The 20,124-nt window shown below is 39.7% G+C and overlaps 1 protein-coding gene across 1 annotated transcript in view; it reads right to left on the bottom strand.

The window, feature by feature from the left end:
• Positions 1–719: 719 nt before the first annotated feature.
• Positions 720–20,124, bottom strand: part of CCNYL1 (cyclin Y like 1) — a 55,289-nt gene continuing 35,884 nt past the window's right edge. The window contains exons 4-10 of the mRNA XM_063430118.1: positions 17,035–17,135; positions 16,041–16,076; positions 14,320–14,371; positions 12,285–12,404; positions 7,988–8,154; positions 4,005–4,167; positions 720–3,063 (exon numbers count right to left, since the gene is read on the bottom strand). Of these exons, the coding sequence (XP_063286188.1) occupies positions 2,947–3,063; positions 4,005–4,167; positions 7,988–8,154; positions 12,285–12,404; positions 14,320–14,371; positions 16,041–16,076; positions 17,035–17,135 (756 nt within the window). The 3' untranslated portion in view covers positions 720–2,946. The remainder of the gene's footprint in view (positions 3,064–4,004; positions 4,168–7,987; positions 8,155–12,284; positions 12,405–14,319; positions 14,372–16,040; positions 16,077–17,034; positions 17,136–20,124) is intronic.

Below are 20,124 nucleotides of genomic sequence, written 5' to 3' on the forward strand. Positions count from 1 at the left end.
ACAACAAATCCTCCCCCACCCCCCTTCAGAATTTTAGCCTGTCTTTTTACAGCCGGTTCATGTATGCAAAACATATTGGGAGGAAAGCACAAAAAGATATTTGTAAATATTTTTGTGATTTCTTTACAACCCTTATAAATGATAAATATTGGGTCAAAATCACGGTGCGGTTAAAAAAATAAAAAACATTAAGGTCTGCTCTTTTGGGTCAACATTTTAAAATCCCTTGTCATTTCCCCATAATTCCTAGTCTAGTGCATTAATACTAAAATTGTTAATTTTATTTTCTCAAATTCTAATCAGCTTTAAAGTAGAATTTGTAAGACAAAGCTGGTCAATTTATTTCCACGAATTAAAAAAAAAAAAAAATTAAAAAAAAAAGTTATTTTTGCTTTATTAAGAAGTTGAGCCATATCAGATTGGCTTACATTCTATGACAGGTCGTCTGAGCAGCTGGCATTGGTAGGACTGTAAACATGATCTGCATTGCTAGGTAGATCATAAGCATCAGATGAAGTAAGATTTGTTCACTAAAATGCAAAGAGTTAAAATTAGTTCGTATTTGGGACTGGTACTTTAAAAACCTTTTGTGATGCTGCTTTAGTGAACATCGACAACTGTTAAAAGCCTTGTTCAGAATTATACAGTAAATAAACAAAAAAAAAAAAACACAAACACACAAGTTGACAAATTTAATGCAAACTGCATTATTTAAAAAGAAAAAAAAAATGTTCCTGTATGTTCTTTTTCAGAAAATAGTTCATTTGTAATAAAGCATGCTGGAGGAAGTGCTCGAGGTTCGTGTGCATTCAGCACCCAGATCCAAACCTGCAGCAGAATAAACAGTCATCTAGAAATGATGGCGCCCTATTTATCATTAAAAAAACAAAACAAAAAAGGCATCATTTCATTTCTTGGCCTGTCTTGTGTAATATAAAAGTATCAATCAATAATCAGTAAGTATAATTTGTGGTTCTGCAGTGAAATCTTCAGGACTTGTCTAGTGATGAAATGAAAACAGTTCACTACTTTGTAAAACATATTACTGTTCTAGTGCCATGAAAATGAACCTATGAGTTGACAGTTGCCCCCCATTCTTTTTAAAGGAACACTCCAGACCCCTAAAGCACTTCAGCTTGCTTTAAAAGCTTTGTGTGTGAAAAATGTGTCATTTGGAAAAAGAGCAGATTTCAATAGAAATGTACACTTTTATAAATTAACCTGGTTATACCCCCCGGCTGTAAGACAACCGTTCCTGCTACTTCCTGGCAGTTTAGCTCAGTGGAGCTACACTCAAAAGGCAGCAATTTCCCACAGCACCTGCCTTGCAAACATCTCATTAAGCTGCACTAGGAAGTCTGATTTGTCAGCCACAGAAAAGCTGGGCGGGGTTCAAAGGGGAGGGCTTGCAAAGGATTCAGACAAGAGATCTGCAAACTTTGCAAGCGTTTTTTAGATAGATCAACAATTAAAAAAATGCATAATTAAACATATGCAAGTTTTCATTTAGGTTATATCTACTAAACAGATTTTATTTGGGCAGTGGAGTGTCCCTTTAATGTTATTAATCTTTTTACAAACCCAATTAAATAGCCAGAGCGTTCTGGATCAAGTATATGACATAACTAAAGATTGCCCAGAATTCCACGATACGTTATCTGGAACCATCCTTTACAATTGCATATGGTAGAGCTGTAAACATTTAAAGTGAATCTGTCATCAGGAAGTATGTGTCTCAATCAGTGAGAACTGGGAGCTACTCTGCACATCACAGCCAATCTGCACATTTTCACTGCAGCCTTTTTCTTTCAAATCCGTATTTATCAGAGTGAGTTTAAAAATGGTGTAATTCCAGGATGGCCATTTCTACACTACAAATCTGACAGATATTCATGTGGTAAGTCCCAGCAAAACTTACCAAACGATATTTTAATCTGGTTTATGGAAGAAATTTCCCGGTGACAGCTCCACTTTATAAAGATGCAGGGAATCATTGGTCTTCATGTATCTTCAGTAATACATTGCCACTGATTATTTTAATTTCATCATGAATAAAGAGGACTGCACTAGTGCAACTTTGAAAGCAGCAGGTAGTGCATATAACACACGGCTCTAAAATCAGGTGACTCACACAAAGTTGGTTGTACAGTGTGTTAAGGTCCTTACAGAGCAGAATCTACAGGGGAGCACCAACAGTAAGAAAAGTATAGCCCAGATTCTGGTAGTATTGAAAGGAAAAAAAAAAACAAAAAAACACAAACATCTTTGGACAGTGACCATCATAACCAAAGCAATATTCTGGACGTTACGTCACTGCACTGCAGACAACGTAACAATCCTGCATTGATTGAGACTCTTTAAGCAAATAAAACTATTGGATAAGAGGACATTATGTCTTGCCTCTTTTCCCGTTGGCTCCAGTGAGGCTTTGCATGACTAGAACAAGAATCTGGGAAGATATGTAGATTGATTAAATAAAACAAATATATAAAATTAAAATAGAATATGTAAAATGTAACTACACTCACATGATTAGTGTTTTAGAATCTAAAATGTTAAACTACGTAGTGTTAAAAAAGTCTCAGTTCACAGCTATAAGCCTACACAGTAAGCATACACATGTAGGTGGTTCAGGGATGACTGGGACAATAGGATTTCAACTGCTGACACCACGTTATTCTGTATAAGGAGACTGTGCTGCTTTATTTCAGACCCTCTTTTCTCTTCGCGTGGGGTATGCTCCTTATTCTTGAAGAGTGGGCTTGCTGTGCCCCTTTATGTGCTTCTTGTGCACCAGTTTCTTCCCCACAACCCTCATGCTGGAAGACAGCATCACTAGTGACTTGGAATAGTGTGTAGGAGAGTGTGTGGGAAGTTTGGTAGTGCTCAGATAGTGTTGCACACCCATTTTGTTTTAGCTGCACCTGGCTCCTGTTCACTTTGGTCTCAGGAGATGATGGCATTAGAACGCCGAATGCCCACTAGATTGTCAGCACTGATAGAGCGCCTCATGGCGGCTTTAGAGAGGTCTTTGTATTTATCTTCGCACAGTCTGGATATAGCCTTTGAAAAAAAAGAAAAAAAACACAACATTAATGTAGCAACAATGTATTCATTGACATTACGGAGATTAAAATGCATAAACTTGAACTTTGAATTTATCTGAGCGGACTCTAGAAAGCTTTGTGCAGTCGCTCTTACTGACTATCTAAGGGGAAGAAATAAAAGCCAACAGATATAAATAGCTATTGTAAATGCATTTTATTTTTTGATACTCTGGGTTATTCACTACAGGGACAACTGCCGGGAATTCAAAGTGCATTTCTAAATTTAGGCCAAAATATCCAAAAAGGAAAAAATATCCAAGTCGATTTTTTTTTCACTTTAGCTATTTTGGCATTAAGATTTGTAATTACCCTTGAATTCCCAGCCTCGCTTAAGCGAATAACTGATGGGTGGTAAATCCATCCACAAATTTCCATTGCATACAACAATATGTGTGTGTGTGATATAGATATATATTCTCCAAAAACAAAGCCAGCACTCAAGGACTTTAACGTGAAAAAATAGGCATTTAATCCAAGTGGTCAACGTTCACAAATGTGAACTTTCCTCAGGAAATGTGAACTGAAACGTTGACCACTTGGATTAAATGCCTCTTTTTTTACGTTAAAGTCCTTGAGTGCTGGCTTTCTTTTTGAATACTGTATTTGTGTGCAGCTGAGCACCGGGCCAAGACTTGGATATATATATATATATAAATCTTAAAGGAGCAGAAACAGCTCTAAAAATATTTAATAACTTTAGGACCAGGAATATCATGCTAGTCCTATCTTGTTCATGAATGGTTAATTGAATTGTCACCAACAAAAAAAAATCCAAAAATCCAATACACACAGAAATGCCTAAGAATTCTGTGCCCGGGTAAAATTAGTTTACATAAGCCAAAATACGGTAATGCGAGAAAATTAACTTTCCTCTGATGCCAAGGTCCAAGAGTTTACCTCTAGTTTCTGTGCACGCTCCTTGCTGAGTGGTTCCAGCAGAAAGTTGAGGTTGTTATCATCTGCTAGAGATCTAAGGTCAAAGTAGTATTTGGCATAAACACTGGCAGGGACGTTAATGTTGAACTGCAGCAGCTCAAGAAAATGTCTTTCCATTTCATTCCTGAAAGCAGAAAATCACATCTAGGTTAAATCCATAACAAACATTTAGGATAGTTCAGCCACCAAAACACAAGTGAATATATCTGTATTAATTGCAGTAATATGTGATCTGGCAATGTAAACTTTATTGTACATATTATCAGGGCTCCAAATTCAGTTCTGGCAAGTAGAAAGTCATCATTGATTAGAGTGCCAGGGACCCTTCAGCCTTGCAGTGGTGAGCAAAGTTCAGGCATTTCTAGTAGTGCAGGACTTTAAATGTTCTGTTATTATATTAAGCTGGTTACAGAATAGATATAGCTGTTAAATGGGTCATATTGGTCTTATTGCGGTCTCCCAAGTCACCATTTTATTAGTGTCACAAATAAGTGCAAATCCATTAACCCCTATGTAATTGCAGAGGACAGCCACAACCATGCTTCCAATTTATCTTCCACTCCAACATCCACACATGAACATCCAATCTAAAATTGCTGGAGGTCATCTCAAATTGCCCAATAAACGTGGCTCTCAGGCACTCTCGAAAGAAGTTCCAGCTAGTTTAGAGGTTCATCAGGTCAATGAACAAAAAGTCTAAACAAGGTATAATATGGTCTGTATGATATTTATACAATAAGATTTTTTTCATGAATAAGTAACACCCAGATTTAATTGGTCATAATCCAACACAAACTTAATAGCCCCATACACAATAGTTAGTAATATACATGCATGCTTATGTGTGAGCAGGTTGCCAATACGTTCGAGGTATGTGGCTAGTTATGTATATAGGTGTATGCTTGTGGTTAACAACATGTATAGGTCTATTTTAACAACAGTGCGTGGGGGTGGGTGCAATTTATTTTGCCCAGACATCAAATGGCCAGGATGGTCCTATTCCTATAACAATTTGTAATTGTTTAATTTATTGTTAAATTTCCCTTTATAATACTGTAAAGCTCTGCAGAATATATTGGTGCTACATAAATGCCAATAATAATCTACTATCGATAATTGTGTATACACACACACAAAACACACAGGTGGAAAAGCGGACGAAACATTAGTGACAAATATCTGTCAAAAAATTAAACAGTGTGGTATCCATTACACAAAAAGTATAGCAGTGGCATAGAGCTTGGACTACATTATTAATGCTCTATTTTTACCCATTTACCACTGGTTTCATATAGATCACAGTTAGAATAGAATATCACATACCAGAAAGAATATTAAAGCAAATACAAAATGATATTTGACATGCTCTGTTCAGAGTAACAAGTAGTAGAATGGTAAGAGCCAGTCACTACAAACAAATATATAATTATCAGGTGATGGTACTAAATAGTAATGTAAGAGTTCTCAAGTTCCAAAACTACCTGATGTGTTCATTTAAAAAAAAAAAAAAAAAAAAGACCCAAATGGGCCCTTTCCAGATCATGTACACAAAATGTGGTCTTGGTAGTGAGGGAATGTCACAACACCCACAGAGCTCAATTGGCTTGTTAGCCTCACAGTATAACATAACATAAGTGAAACTATATATATTATAAAAAAAAAAAAAAAAAAAATAGATCATAACTTTGCAGACAGATTGTGGTTTGGATTTTTGAACAATAGGGCACGAGGTTTACAGTCACCCATCACGCACAGCCCCCTCACCCCACTCCTGCTGTTTAACATACACAATGACAGAAAGCAGCATTATTACAAAGCCTAAGTAGATGTCATTGGTTTCGGATGGAGATCTAAAGTACTTTCTATTGCTCTACCCAATCAACAAGATGCAATTTATTTGTTGTGGTGAAGAGTGTGCTCTATTACTGCAGCTGTATAGTCCGCTTCTCTGTATTCTCTCGTACAGACACACTATAGTGGAACAGATGAAAGGAATAATACTTGGGATTTATTAGCCCGATGAACTCTAACATTTTCACGAGATTGATAACAGGAAAGGGCTTTTTTGTTATTATTGAAGTACAGATGTACTAACAAAAGAAGTGGGCACATCACCAAGGCAACAAATGGATAAGCGGAGAGCGGTGGCTATTATCTCAGTGAGAAGAGGGGAAAAAAAAAAAGCTCTTAAAGCAATATGGACTCATTGACTAATAAATAAATAAATGGTACAATATGGAAGGAGGAATTCCCCCTGCCCTATCACATGCATAAAAGAAACACTGCTAACCAATTTGTCAGACAGCGGAATCGGTGAATGGTACCAACCAGAGAAGCAGGCAGGTTCCCTCTGAGATGTACACAAGGCAGACTATTATAAGTACAGTGTTCTGTGAACCAGATCAAACGGAGAACACTAGTCTATTGATAACAAATGCTGCAAGAATTAACAGGGTCCTTTGACAGCAGTATCATTTGGAATCACACCATTTGTTCAGTATCCATTTTTAGGGTGACTTGGTCTCAGGCCTGGAGCGGTCAGTCCAGTCTATCAAGGACTTAGTGCTCCAACAAGGTTTTGGGGATTTTTAGTTGCTATGTTTGCAAATAAATTATGTTGTGAAGATCAGAGATTTACCTGAACGGCTTGTTAAAAAGATTCTGAAACAAACACTTTCCTGACTAGGAAAACCTGTGTACCTAGCTAGCTTTTTTAATTTTGTGAATGATGGCCTAACACAACGAAGTTCTGCAGGAGTCAAGATTTCCTTCCTGGCTTGCTTGGTGTGGGAAAAAGTAAATAAATAATAAAAATAAAAAAAAATAAAAAAATTAGGTAAAATGCTTTGGCTGAATAGAAGCAAACAATGCATGACAAAGCAAAAATACGTGGACGGCAAAGAACAGAAAATACCTGAAATACATTTACCGAGATAAAAACACAGGAGTTAACATTTGGAAGACACCTCAAAATAAGAGCCAGCCTGGTCTAATTCTTTATTAAAGCTAAGGCTTCATATCAAGAATATCCTTTTACTTCGGAATATGCATTTATTTTCAGAAAGGACAAAAAATAAAATATAATATAGAACTGGGAAATTCTAAATTGAGCAGTGAGAGAGCATTTTCATTGCTGGGTTAACCTGCCTTTAGTTTCTGTCATACAGACAGCCAGAGGAAGTAAAACTCCCCTAATCCAATCAAATCCGACTGGCTCAGCGTTGGGCTTTGATGCACATGCACACTAGCCTCTCAACGCCTTCCTTTAGGAAAACATTGGACTGGCTCAGATCATCGATCTCTAGGATCTCAGCCAAGGAGGTAGAGCTTCCCAGAGGAGACTGTGCAGCAGAGGCTGGAAGGTTAGCAAAACTCTCCCTTCCAACACTCACACGGAGGACACACACATACACACGTTAATACAGTAGAATAAGAACTATATGGTTAGGAACACGTTAGTATTCCCTTTAAGGTAAAGTTGTTTTGGTGATTAGAGTGTCCGTTTAAGGGACAAAGCTACAGAAATGATTGAAAATAAGCAGTATGATAGCAATTTCAACATATTGTGTTATTTGTACAGTCCACTGGTTTTGTGTCAAAGTCTTTTATTCAGTTGTTTCAGATTAGCGTATTTTATGTTTCTGTCAGAATGGAACTAGTACGAGTCTGCTGTATAGCATTCCACAGAATGCTGGAGCTAAACCCCAATGTTATTTATATGTAGGTTTATTAGTGTAAGGTTTATGTTAAAAGATGTGCACAGTGGCCTCTGTGGATGTTAGAAAATTTCAGCATTCAACGAAAATTAAAAAAGGAAGTTTTTTAGCTCCATTACTATATGACGTTCCAAGTAAAACTGCTTATTGTGTCTTTCTACATAGTACATTAAATAAATATAATTATGTGTTCCATGCGTCATGAGGAGGAAAAAGGAGAAACCTTACATGTCTTCAACAGTGATATCCTTCAGGATCTGGCAATAGTCAACGTTCCACACTGCTTGATCGTCCCAGACTTTAGAAGACAATAAAATCGCTCCCAGAACAATCCTTTTCCAATTATTGGGGCATATGTCAATTTCAGCATATGTCAATAGCCTTTCCAGGTAAACCTAAGAGATAAGATCATATTAATTCATTCATTAAGGAAGGACCTTGTCAAGCAACAGTTAACTCAGATTCATCAAAATGATTCACAATAACGCATTTCAAACTGCTTTAATAATACCGTAGATAAATCTGGCTGTGTGTGCAGTTGCCCTCTCCAGCTCCAGTGCTGCTGTTGCAGAAAAAAAAAAGTCTGCAGTGGAGTGTAACCTTTACACTTGGATAGAATCCTAGTGCTTATAAAGCAACACGTTAAGTACTATAACCACTACAACCCACTGCAATAGTTCCGGTGACTTATCTGTGCCATGGCAGCTGCCTACGCCATGCTCTTGTACTCGAGCATCCAGATGCTTATTCATTGGCCAACAGAATCAACAGCTTACTCACAGCCATGAATGACTTTAATTAATATTCCTATTAAACAGTGACATCTGGGTTCTCCAGCTCTGAGAAGACAAGATGTGGAATGGGAACACTGCGGGCCTCTAACAAAAAATAGTTAATTTCCTTCCACTAAAGAACATGTGATGTTTAAATGTTCGCCACAGGCTAACCATATTTGCTTTTACTGTTATAGACCGTTTTTATGCAATTTATTTTATGGCATTTTCCCCCTGCTGATTCGGACTCCTATTTACAATGTGCTTTAGAAACAAATAGGTTTAGCAAAACGACGCATGCCTGTCGGGAGCATGAAACTTGTATTATATCTATTTAGCAAAAATTAGACATTGGGATTATTCTTTAAAAACTGAATCAGCATAGGAATTGCAAAATTGTGCCCAAAATAGAATTAGAGATATATAGCTAACAGGGACTCCGTGCAGGTCAATTGCTTTTGCATAAAGTTTGCAATTCTCCATGATTATGTAACATAGTAAAGGAAGTGGATGGCCTAGTTCAGGCATCTCCAAACTCCAGCCCACCAGATGTTGCTGAACTACAGCTCCCAAGATTCTCAGCCCATCTATTTCATTCATAGAATCATGGGAGGTGTAGTTCAGCAAAACCTGGAGGGCTGGAGTTTGGGGAAGCCTGGCCTAGTTGAAACGGCTCTTTTTTTTTTTTTTTTTTTTTTTTTTTAAAGGTGTACAGTGACACCTTGTGGTTAAAAGTAGGAAATGCACATTACCCCTACCGTCTCATCCTTTTTTACCCCTCTATCCTCCAATTTTTTGTTTAATAAAAAATAAATATAATTCAATTGAAGGAAAGGAAGCAAACAATAAAAATATATGTTCCACTACTATTCATCTTCTCATAGCATTTGGTCAACATAAAAGTGTTTTTTTTAGATAGATTCCCTACATTTAGTAGCTCCATCTTCGTTAAAAAGGAATGTTTGAAATAAACAGCCAAGAAATACTATTTTCAACTTTTCAGTTGTCTTTCAGTCGATATTTTTGTCACAAGAAATAAGTAAGCTAAAACCAGTTGGTACACAGGAGAAATATCTGGCCATTTAACATCAAGTAAAGCGACCTCTTGAGACCTCATAATTTCAGATTTGCAACAAAAAGTCATGGGCTTATTTTATTGAACCCCCACCAGACCTGAAGGTAAGTATCCTTTAGTGTGTGAACATCTCCAACACAAATGATTTGTGTTAATTCTCTCAGGGACTAAGTACCACCTACTAATCACTAGTGGGATTCTTCTAGATCAGCGGGTCCCAACCTGTGGTATGCATACCACCACGGGCACAATTCAGTGCCCCTGTGGGTACGTGAAAATCATTTTGTAATGGCGGTTGTGCTGCCAGTGCAGTCGCACTGAATGGGCTGGGAACCGCAAGTCATATGCATGGGGGCCCAGTCGTGCGCTGTGGCACTTTAACTGCGCGACCGGGCCCCTTTTAAGTCGCCTGGAGAAAGTGCGAGCCTGTCACTTCCTCCCAGCTGACTTACTCTGAGCCACGCGGGAGGACGGGGGGCCCGCGAGCTGCGAGGGGTGGAGCCAGACCGAGAGAGGAGCAAGCAACCCAACTCCCAACAGCCTCAGCCTAAAATCTTAACCTGTATGTGTATCTGTATGTGTCAGTGTCAGTGTCGGTATGTGTGTATGTGTCAGTGTCAGTGTCGGTATGTGTGTATGTGTCAGTGTCAGTGTCGGTATGTGTGTATGTGTCAGTGTCAGTGTCGGTATGTGTGTATGTGTCAGTGTCAGTGTCGGTATGTGTGTACGTGTCAGTGTCAGTGTCGGTATGTGTGTACGTGTCAGTGTCAGTGTCGGTATGTGTGTACGTGTCAGTGTCAGTGTCGGTATGTGTGTACGTGTCAGTGTCAGTGTCGGTATGTGTGTACGTGTCAGTGTCAGTATGTGTGTACGTGTCAGTGTCAGTGTCAGTGTCGGTATGTGTGTACGTGTCAGTGTCAGTGTCGGTATGTGTGTACGTGTCAGTGTCAGTGTCGGTATGTGTGTACGTGTCAGTGTTGGTATGTGTGTATGTGTCAGTGTCAGTGTTGGTATGTGTGTATGTGTCAGTGTCAGTGTTGGTATGTGTGTATGTGTCAGTGTCAGTGTTGGTATGTGTGTATGTGTCAGTGTTGGTATGTGTGTATGTGTCAGTGTCAGTGTTGGTATGTGTGTATGTGTCAGTGTTGGTATGTGTGTATGTGTCAGTGTCAGTGTCAGTGTTGGTATGTGTGTATGTGTCAGTGTCAGTGTCAGTGTCGGTATGTGTGTATGTGTCAGTGTTGGTATGTGTGTATGTGTCAGTGTCAGTGTTGGTATGTGTGTATGTGTCAGTGTTGGTATGTGTGTATGTGTCTGTGTCAGTGTTGGTATGTGTGTATGTGTCTGTGTCAGTGTTGGTATGTGTGTATGTGTCAGTGTTGGTATGTGTGTATGTGTCAGTGTCAGTGTCAGTGTTGGTATGTGTGTATGTGTCAGTGTCAGTGTCGGTATGTGTGTATGTGTCAGTGTTGGTATGTGTGTATGTGTCAGTGTCAGTGTTGGTATGTGTGTATGTGTCAGTGTCAGTATGTGTGTATGTGTCTGTGTCAGTGTTGGTATGTGTGTATGTGTCTGTGTCAGTGTTGGTATGTGTGTATGTGTCTGTGTCAGTGTTGGTATGTGTGTATGTGTCAGTGTTGGTATGTGTGTATGTGTCAGTGTCAGTGTCAGTGTTGGTATGTGTGTATGTGTCAGTGTCAGTGTCAGTGTCGGTATGTGTGTATGTGTCAGTGTTGGTATGTGTGTATGTGTCAGTGTCAGTGTTGGTATGTGTGTATGTGTCAGTGTCAGTATGTGTGTATGTGTCTGTGTCAGTGTTGGTATGTGTGTATGTGTCTGTGTCAGTGTTGGTATGTGTGTATCTGTATGTGTCAGTGTTGGTATGTGTGTATCTGTATGTGTCAGTGTTGGTATGTGTGTATCTGTATGTGTCAGTGTTGGTATGTGTGTATCTGTATGTGTCAGTGTTGGTATGTGTGTATCTGTATGTGTCAGTGTATCTGTATGTGTCAGTGTTGGTATGTTTGCAGGGATTCGCAATTCGTATTGCTCGAAGCCCTGGACATGCAATATTCCTTCTGTCTTTACAGGTGCCATCACTCGTCCCCAACACAGAATAACTATCAGCATACCTTTTATGAATGATTCCATCATAAATGTCCTTCCCTTAAGAGCCCATAATCAAATAATTCAATCATGCAGTATTTTACCACCATGGATGGTTTTCGTGCTGTTAAAAGGGCAACACCATATATCATTAGATACCTGGGTCCCTGTCAGCTGGGGCAGAATTAGTGGCCCCATAGTTACAGATTAGCTGCATGCAGCTCTCAATACAGAGGTATATGGAGGATTCCCTCCCCCCGTATTTTATCAAGATATACAGAGAGATACCTTTAACACTCTTCTTCTGTGCAACATTAGGTCACTATACATATGTTCCTATTAGATTGGAAGCTCATGGGTTGTCTAACTTTGCACCTTGTAAATAAGTTCAACAAATGTTAGACTTAAGCCAATGGGTAGGGTTTCCTACTCCTATGCCAGTAGGTCTAATTGTAAAACATTCTCTTTCTAACAAGAACTATGAATAAGTGTTAACATTTTGTAATGAACCCTGGATACGAGGGCTGCATAAATTACAGTTAAATACATTAATAAAAATGTCAATACTCACTAAGGTAACAATAGCACACTCGGCAGTTAGCTGGGCCGCACTGAAGAGAGTCCTAACAAAACGGTAAATGTGCTTATGATCAGGATCATGTTTGCAATATTCATCTGTCACCTCTTCACGCTGCAAAATAAACATTTTATTTGGTGCAGTTATAAACCTTTGATAAAATGTTCAGCTGACGGACTCCGAAAAGTACTGGAGTCCTATAACACGTTAGGAACTGCTGTTTCTCATAGATGATCACTGAACCCAATGCTTCTCTATGAGAAGTAATGGACATGTTTGATGTCATGCTGTCCATGATGTCACTCAACATGAAAATCTTGAAAACAAAAAAAATCAAAAGGTGTTACGGAGGATGTGCCTCTAGTGGCAGTTTCTCAGTAATGACAAAGGTTTACAATGCTGGGGAATCTTATACATACAAAAAAACTGTTTCATACCGTACAGTATAGTAGTTCACTGTTGTGACATTTAAAGGACCACTATAGTTCCAGGAAAACAAGCTTGTTTTCCTGGCACTAAAGTATTAATAGGTCCCCCCACCCTCATGGCCCCCCTCCCGCTGGGCTCTAGTGAGAGGAAGGGGTTAAATCTCCCCGGACGTCATCGGCTGAATGCGCATGATTGGCAAGAGCTGCTCGCGCAGTCAGTCAGTCCATAGGAAAGCATTTCTCAATGCTTTCCCTATGGACGCTGGCGCCTTCTCACTGAAAATCACAGTGAGAAGCGCCTCTAGCGGCTGTCAGATAGCCACTAGCGGCTGTCAGATAGCCACTCTGAAACTGCTATGTTTACAGCAGGCAGGGTTAACCCTAGATGGACCTGGCACCCAGACCACTTCATTGAGCTGAAGTGGTCTGGGTGCCTATAGTGGTCCTAAAAGCAGCTGCATAGACAAACAAAATTATTTAAAAGGACACTATAGGCACCCAGACCACTTCAGCACACTGAAGTGTTCTGGGTGCAATGTCCTTATTGCCCTTAGTGCTGCAATGTTAAACATTGCAGTTCCAGAGAAACTGCAATGTTTACATTGCAGCACTAAGTCTGCCTCCAGTGGCTGTCTATTAGACAGCCCCTGAGGGTGCTTCCTGGATTAAAACGGACCTTTGGTCAGGTATTTGACGCTGGACGTGGACGTACTCACGCTCTGCATGAGGACATCCAGAGTCAGATTTTACCCCATAGGAAACCATTGATTTAATGCTTTCCTTTGGGATGTCTAATGCGCGCGAGACATTTACCTCACATGCGCTTTAGTGCCTGCTCGTCTGATGAGGCGTGACCCAGGGTCAAGGGACATCGGCACTGGTATCAGGTAAGTAAATAAAAACGTTTTTGTTTTTTGAATCCTTTATCTACCACGGTGGGGGGCGCAGGGAGACAGAGGGAGTTATAGTGCCATGAATACTGTTTTCTATTCCTGGCAATTATAGTATCCTTTTAAACTCCTAAATGGTTGAGAATTGACCAATGAGAATGCAGAGGCATGATCTATACACCAAAACTGCTTCATTAAGCTCAAGTTTTTTTGATGCCTAAAATATCCCTTTAAGCTTGCCAGTTATTTATTATTTTTTTTATTTTTTTTTTACTACTCCAATCTTGTTAACACTAAAAGCCTCTCATTGTACATATGTAGCACATTCTGCATAAAAATACAATATAACATTTGCCCTTCATGAAACATTGGATTTAACAAACGCAGAGCAAACACAGAAAGGAGATTGCCCCAGCACTGTATAGCAGATACGTTTCATGGATTTTTTTCCTAAGCTTTCAAGGGCCATTAGTGTAAGGTTCATTTAAGGGCAGAGCATTTCATGCTTTTTTTTTTACTTGTATAACTGTTGCAGGAATAACATGGTTTAATACTAGCAAGCTGAAAGTTACTAGTTAAAAATGAAAACAATAAGTCCAAATAGATACCACCTACTTATAACCATACATTTTGATTCCCTCACTAATTGTGGCTTTTGTTTGGACTTACGGCAATATAATATTTATTTATAAATTAAATAATAATGCTTACGGTTAAAGGATGCAGTTTCTCATCAAATATATCCAATGATCTATCAGAATCCCTAAAAAATAATTTCAGAAAAACAAAAATCAGGGTATTAGTCAATGAATTATATACAGTTTACACACACACACACTGATTAGTAGTATGTATGCATATCAGACTGCCCAGCAAAGGTTTCTGAGAGTTGTAGTTCCGCTGTTGAATTTCTACAGTACACAGCCAACAAATTTAATACAAATCACAGAAACCTCTCGTGCCCATAAAGTACAATTCAACTGTAAACCTGATATACATTTGCACATGCAAAGTATATCCAATAAAAAAAAAAATTCTTGCGATTCTCTTTTCTTCTAAATGTTTTATAAAAGATTTAGCAAGTGTCATCTCTGGCACAGCCAAAGCACACAATGCTCCGCAGGAGACAAAAAAAAACAAAAAAAACAATGGTTCTCTTGCTCTCCATGCTGATTGACAGGTGCAATGAGCAGCGTTTATACTCGTGATTGACAGGAAACCAATATGGAGGTGCCGCGTGTGCATGAATGGCAAAGTGTGAAGTTACATTGCACGCATTCAACTATCCACAATCAGCATTAACCTCCAAGAAATAGCACATTTTTCAACCCAGACTCTTTGCTAGTAGACCACTCTCACTGCCAATAACCAAGTATTATTCTTAGGTTAACAAATACAGGTTTTCTTCTTAGACCAATAATGTACAAAATGTGTCAGATTTATTTGTTAAATATTTGCCATGCATAACTAAAAATATGGACTTCCCAAATTGCGTTCTAAGCTGGATATTTCTTGTAGCTATACGGATTTGGTTTTATGTTTTAACGGGATTTGGCGAGTGATTCCTTTTTAGTGGCTTGACTGCACTTTTATTTTTGCACTTTTGTTCCACTTACCCTGTTTTGATTTGATAAAAAGTTATGAATGTTAATTGGCTTCTCCTGCTGCATAAGTATACTAATGGCTGAGGTTAAAGAACAGTCAAGATACACTTGTACAAGTTGTAGGTGATCTTAAACTCTAGGTGATAATCAAGATTCTGACTGGGCCTCAGATGGCATTCAAAAAGGAGGTATCACAGGAGATAAAGTGTTATATTATACACACACAATTTGACAATGAGAAATGCCAGCAGAACAAAAAACTATAAATATATATATATATATATATATATATATATATATATATATATATATATATATATATATATATATATATATATATATATATATATATATATATATATATATATATATATATATATAGCGCTAATACAATGTTAAACAGAAATCTGCAAACCAGTCAAGCTATAAGACATGCTTTTCCGACAGAAGTCACAAATCTGCAGTGATGTTACTACCGCAAAGGATTCTGGGTGGACATATGCAAATTAGTTTAACAAAATCATATTTTAAACATTTCCTTTGAGTCTGTGTTTGCTGTATAGAACAGCTTTGAAACACAATTTAGGAAAAGATGCAAAGCCAGTGAACCACTCATGGACAGCTGTTTCATTGTTAATGCAAATCATCAGCATGAGGTTGGTTACTGGTTTGCTATTGAGGCTTGGGAAGCAAAAACAAAAACCAGTTCCCCACCATAACCTTTTTAGGATGGGGGTGACGGGAAACACGGACACGCACACACATTTCAGGAAGCAAGCAAGATCAAAGATAAACAAGACGAATTAAAACACTTGAACGTTTTCATACCTGTTCTTTATGTGATAATATATTGCTAGGGTAACACTGCAAAAGAAACACAATTGTTAAACATAAACTATAGCTTGTATACTACTTGTTTTGTAGTAAGGATGGGCCTTCTGTTCACCATCAAAGTTTTCACACACAATCTGCACACTAATGACATCCTGCATTCTGACAATCATAAATATTGAACACAAGTGTAACCCCCTACATTCACCTGTCACACACCTTGATCATGGCAGTTATCAAAACTAAAGACCTTTATGTGTGCTTTTATGGAGAAAAATGCCCTTTAGGTAGGGCTACTAAGCTCTAGGTAGGGCTACTAAGCTCTGCAATATTGCAAAAATATACTTGGAAACAAAATTTTTTTTTTTTTACATGAATAGCTATAGTAATCTTCAGGCAAAATGAACAACGTGCTTCCAAAACAAAGTCATGTTGGTTCAATTTGAAGGACACATATGTGTTTACTAGTTGCATAGACTAGATGTAAAAATAAAATGTATTGCCACTTCAGTTCTTTAAAGCAGCTCCGTCATCTTCAGGAGGTATGCACTCTTGGCAAAAGATCCCCAAGGATGACCTGACCTTGCTTCTTCGAGGTGGGGTTGTCTGGTGGTCCAGCAGAAGTTATACTTACCTGCTTCATCCACCAGGAGTAATTGTGTCCAAAAAGATGCTTCTCAAAGCAAAATATTGGGACACCGTATATGAAGAGCAATTGCTGTCTCTCGAAAGTAGCACATGTATGAAATATGCCTAGAGGAAAATGTTGGTCCCTACAGATAAATTGTTTTGTTAATGTAGTCAACAAAACTTTTGTTGTTGTTGTTTTTTTTAAATTTCCCCCCCATATCTCCATTACTTTAGATCCAGAAAGAATCAACCTATTCCCAGAAATAAACAGTGTGCTGGTCATGGGTAACCACATTTCCCTCTCAGTTTACCACACAGTCTGAAATGCCTGCCACAAATTCATTTAATATCAATCACTTACCATTTAATTGTGCTTCTCAGGTTGGGTTGACTGACTGTGCTGTCATCTAAAAATATGGTGGAACATGAGCTGTACTTCTTGTTTAGCTGCCCAGGAGATACCTTTTGAACAAAAAAAAAGGAACCATCTTATTAAAACATGCCAATGCAGGCTGGCTAAAATATACAACATGCCCTCATAAAAAACAGGGTTATTACAACCACCACGCTCACTTCAGAGATTTGAAGTGCTCATGGTGTTGGGGTCTGTATGTGGAGTGTTTGTTTCAACCCCTGCATACATTACTTTGTTAGCCCAGAACTCTGTTTCAGCCTACCAAGTGTCAATTGCATTGAAAACTTTAACTCAAATCAATTATAGGGCAATAAAATACTTGCAGTAAGTGTCTTCATATGAGTGCCACATTTTAAAAGGATTGGGGGAAGAGATTGAAGCGGTGCAAGGACTGGCTGCTGTAGCTAATAGCAGTCGTATCCCAGCGTCAACAAATGGATGCAAGAGAAGTGTAGAGGACAAGCTGCATACCGACTGCAGGACCATGAAGGCTGCTGGTAATGTCAAAGATGCAATGGTATGGGACAAAGATGCAGTTTGTGTGTAAATGGAAAGTCTGTGCCAGTTTGACTGTGAGTGAGTATGGTGTGTTTGTGTGTGCGCCAGTTATTGTGTTTTGCACAGTGTGTGCCAACGGAAGTGTGGGTTCGAGTTAAATTAAAATAAATAAATTCAGCAATGAATATTTCCTTAACTTAATTGTGTGAGTATTATGCATATGTACATTACACATGTATATTAATATTTACACGTGTATTTATTGTAAACATTGCTAACATATGCATAAAAACACCCCATCCACCAAAGTAAGGCAAATAGAGCTCATACAAATCATGAGCCCTGTCCTAAAAATTGAATCAGCATAAACCTTCCACTAGTTTGTCTAAGACAGCGGTAGAACTCTGGCTCACTTCTATTTTATAAAGAGCATTTATGGGGCAAAGAGCTTGTGGTACACCGAAAACAATGCATCATGCGAAATGCTACAAGTAACTCATAATACACACTGCAGCTTTTAAGTTTTGTTTTTACATTTAAATCTTTGTTTTCTTTGTAGGTGTGATTATTACAAACAAACGCTGTACCGAGGAAATAGTCCCACAAGAAATCTTGAAGAAAGAGCTGGTTTTGATATAAAAAAACATAAAAACACAAAAAACATCATACAATGTGGGCGGAAATGCCTTGCACAGAAATGTATGTTTTCACATCCATATACAGAATCTGTACGAAAGCATTTTATTGCAATAATAACTTTATTGCAACAGGTAATGAAAGCCTAGTCACTGATACCTTGTCAATCAAGGGTAGCAGTTATCTCCATGGCAGCTGTGCCTCCATCTGTCCTCAACCAATATACAGTTTACTGTACTTAAAGGCTTTTTCCAGGCCTTTTTAGTGTAAAATAGAATAATAGCCTACTGTCATTCTATCTATTGCCCTCCAAAAAAAGTAAAATCTTAAGTAGCCTCTCAATCCAGCACCAGGTGAAGCTTCCCAGTGCTGCTCAGCGCAACCCAATCTGACATCACAGGATCTTCACGGAGGGACAATCAAAGGCTTCTCACAGAGTCTCCATACTGCCAGACACAGTCACCATCAGGGTAAATTATCTCCAAAAGGTGACAGAGCTGCTTTAATGTATTCACATCTAACAAAAAGACGTTGGCTATTCATTGGGTATAAGGAAGCAGAATATAAATATCCTGGGAAGGGAGTCCCTCCTAAAGTAAGAAATAGCAGTCCAGGAGCAGAGAAGGATTCAATTTTAGGGGGGAGGGGGGGGGGAGGTGCCAGATGATCACTTTGTTGAGTTTGTGAACCAAATTTAGTTGATTGATCAATGTACTTTTGCTCCACATTACGGAATGTCATTTCTTATGGTCCATCATTTTCTCTTTCGTATAGGTCCTAAAATATATATTCTCTGATACAAGGGGTTGGCTCCAGGTAATGTTGTGTAACCAGATTTTTCAGGTGCTGTCTAATTTGTGTTTTCCGGTCTAATTTCTGAAACTATTTCCGTTGGACACCGCAGATTCATCGTGACCCGTTTTTCCCCTTAATGAACCGTCCGTGTTTTGTCTTACAAAATGCAATTTGAGGGGGGCGGGGCCGGGCCGCCAAGCCGCATGGCAGCAGAATAATGTGGCTCCGAGCTAAAGCCCTGAAAAAGGGCAGATAACGTACTTTTAAAATGCCCTAAAGCTGGAATGCTCGCTGGGACATAATGAGGGATCACCTAAGCTTTCGAAAGATACAGATCTGCAGCCAAATACCCACCGGGAGCACCGAAATTAATGAGGCCGGCCTAGGCACCATCTCCGGCCGGAAAAAGCATAGTGGCTGACCGGGACCCGTTACCCGACCGCTTGGCCAGGTGAGCGAGCACGCCAGATGCAGAACCATTGATGGGGGGTCCACATGGACGAGAGAGGAGCACCCCCCCCCCCCCCAGGTCGGAGGGGATAATTCCGGCCACATGGAGGCTGCATGCCCCGGAACGGAAACCACCGCCTGGGATACACGCTGACCTCCATTACAGGCACAAGCCACACAAATGTGGCCCGCCTGATAATTACACCTGGAATTAAGGGACATTTATTACCCACGCGCTACCTTCATCAAGGGGGACTGTCATGAGCGGCCCGCGCGGGCCCTGGCAGGACCGGGCGCCGGACGTATCTTCCATGCTGTGGCCTTGACCGCTGGAGAGGTGGGTGCCCGGGTCTGGGAGGTCCCCGGAGGGCCCAGTCCCCGGCGCCGTGAGCCCGGTGGGGCGGGACAGCGCCGCCCCCCTCGACGAACCGGTGGTCGTGGGGGGTGGACACCGGCTTCAAGCATGTGGCCGGCACCGGGCGAGACGTGGGAACACACACCTCAAGGGACCCGCATGGAGCTGGGGAGGTGCAGGGAGCGGACGACCAGAGGACTTTTGTGGTGGGGTCCAACGGACAGTTTGTGCTCCTGAGTGCCCACGGAACTGTGGGGGACCTGACCGGTGAGCAGAGCTCGGCATGGGGAGAGGGAAGGAGG

This window comes from Pelobates fuscus, chromosome 8, assembly GCF_036172605.1.
Source record: "Pelobates fuscus isolate aPelFus1 chromosome 8, aPelFus1.pri, whole genome shotgun sequence".
NCBI lineage: Eukaryota > Metazoa > Chordata > Amphibia > Anura > Pelobatidae > Pelobates > Pelobates fuscus.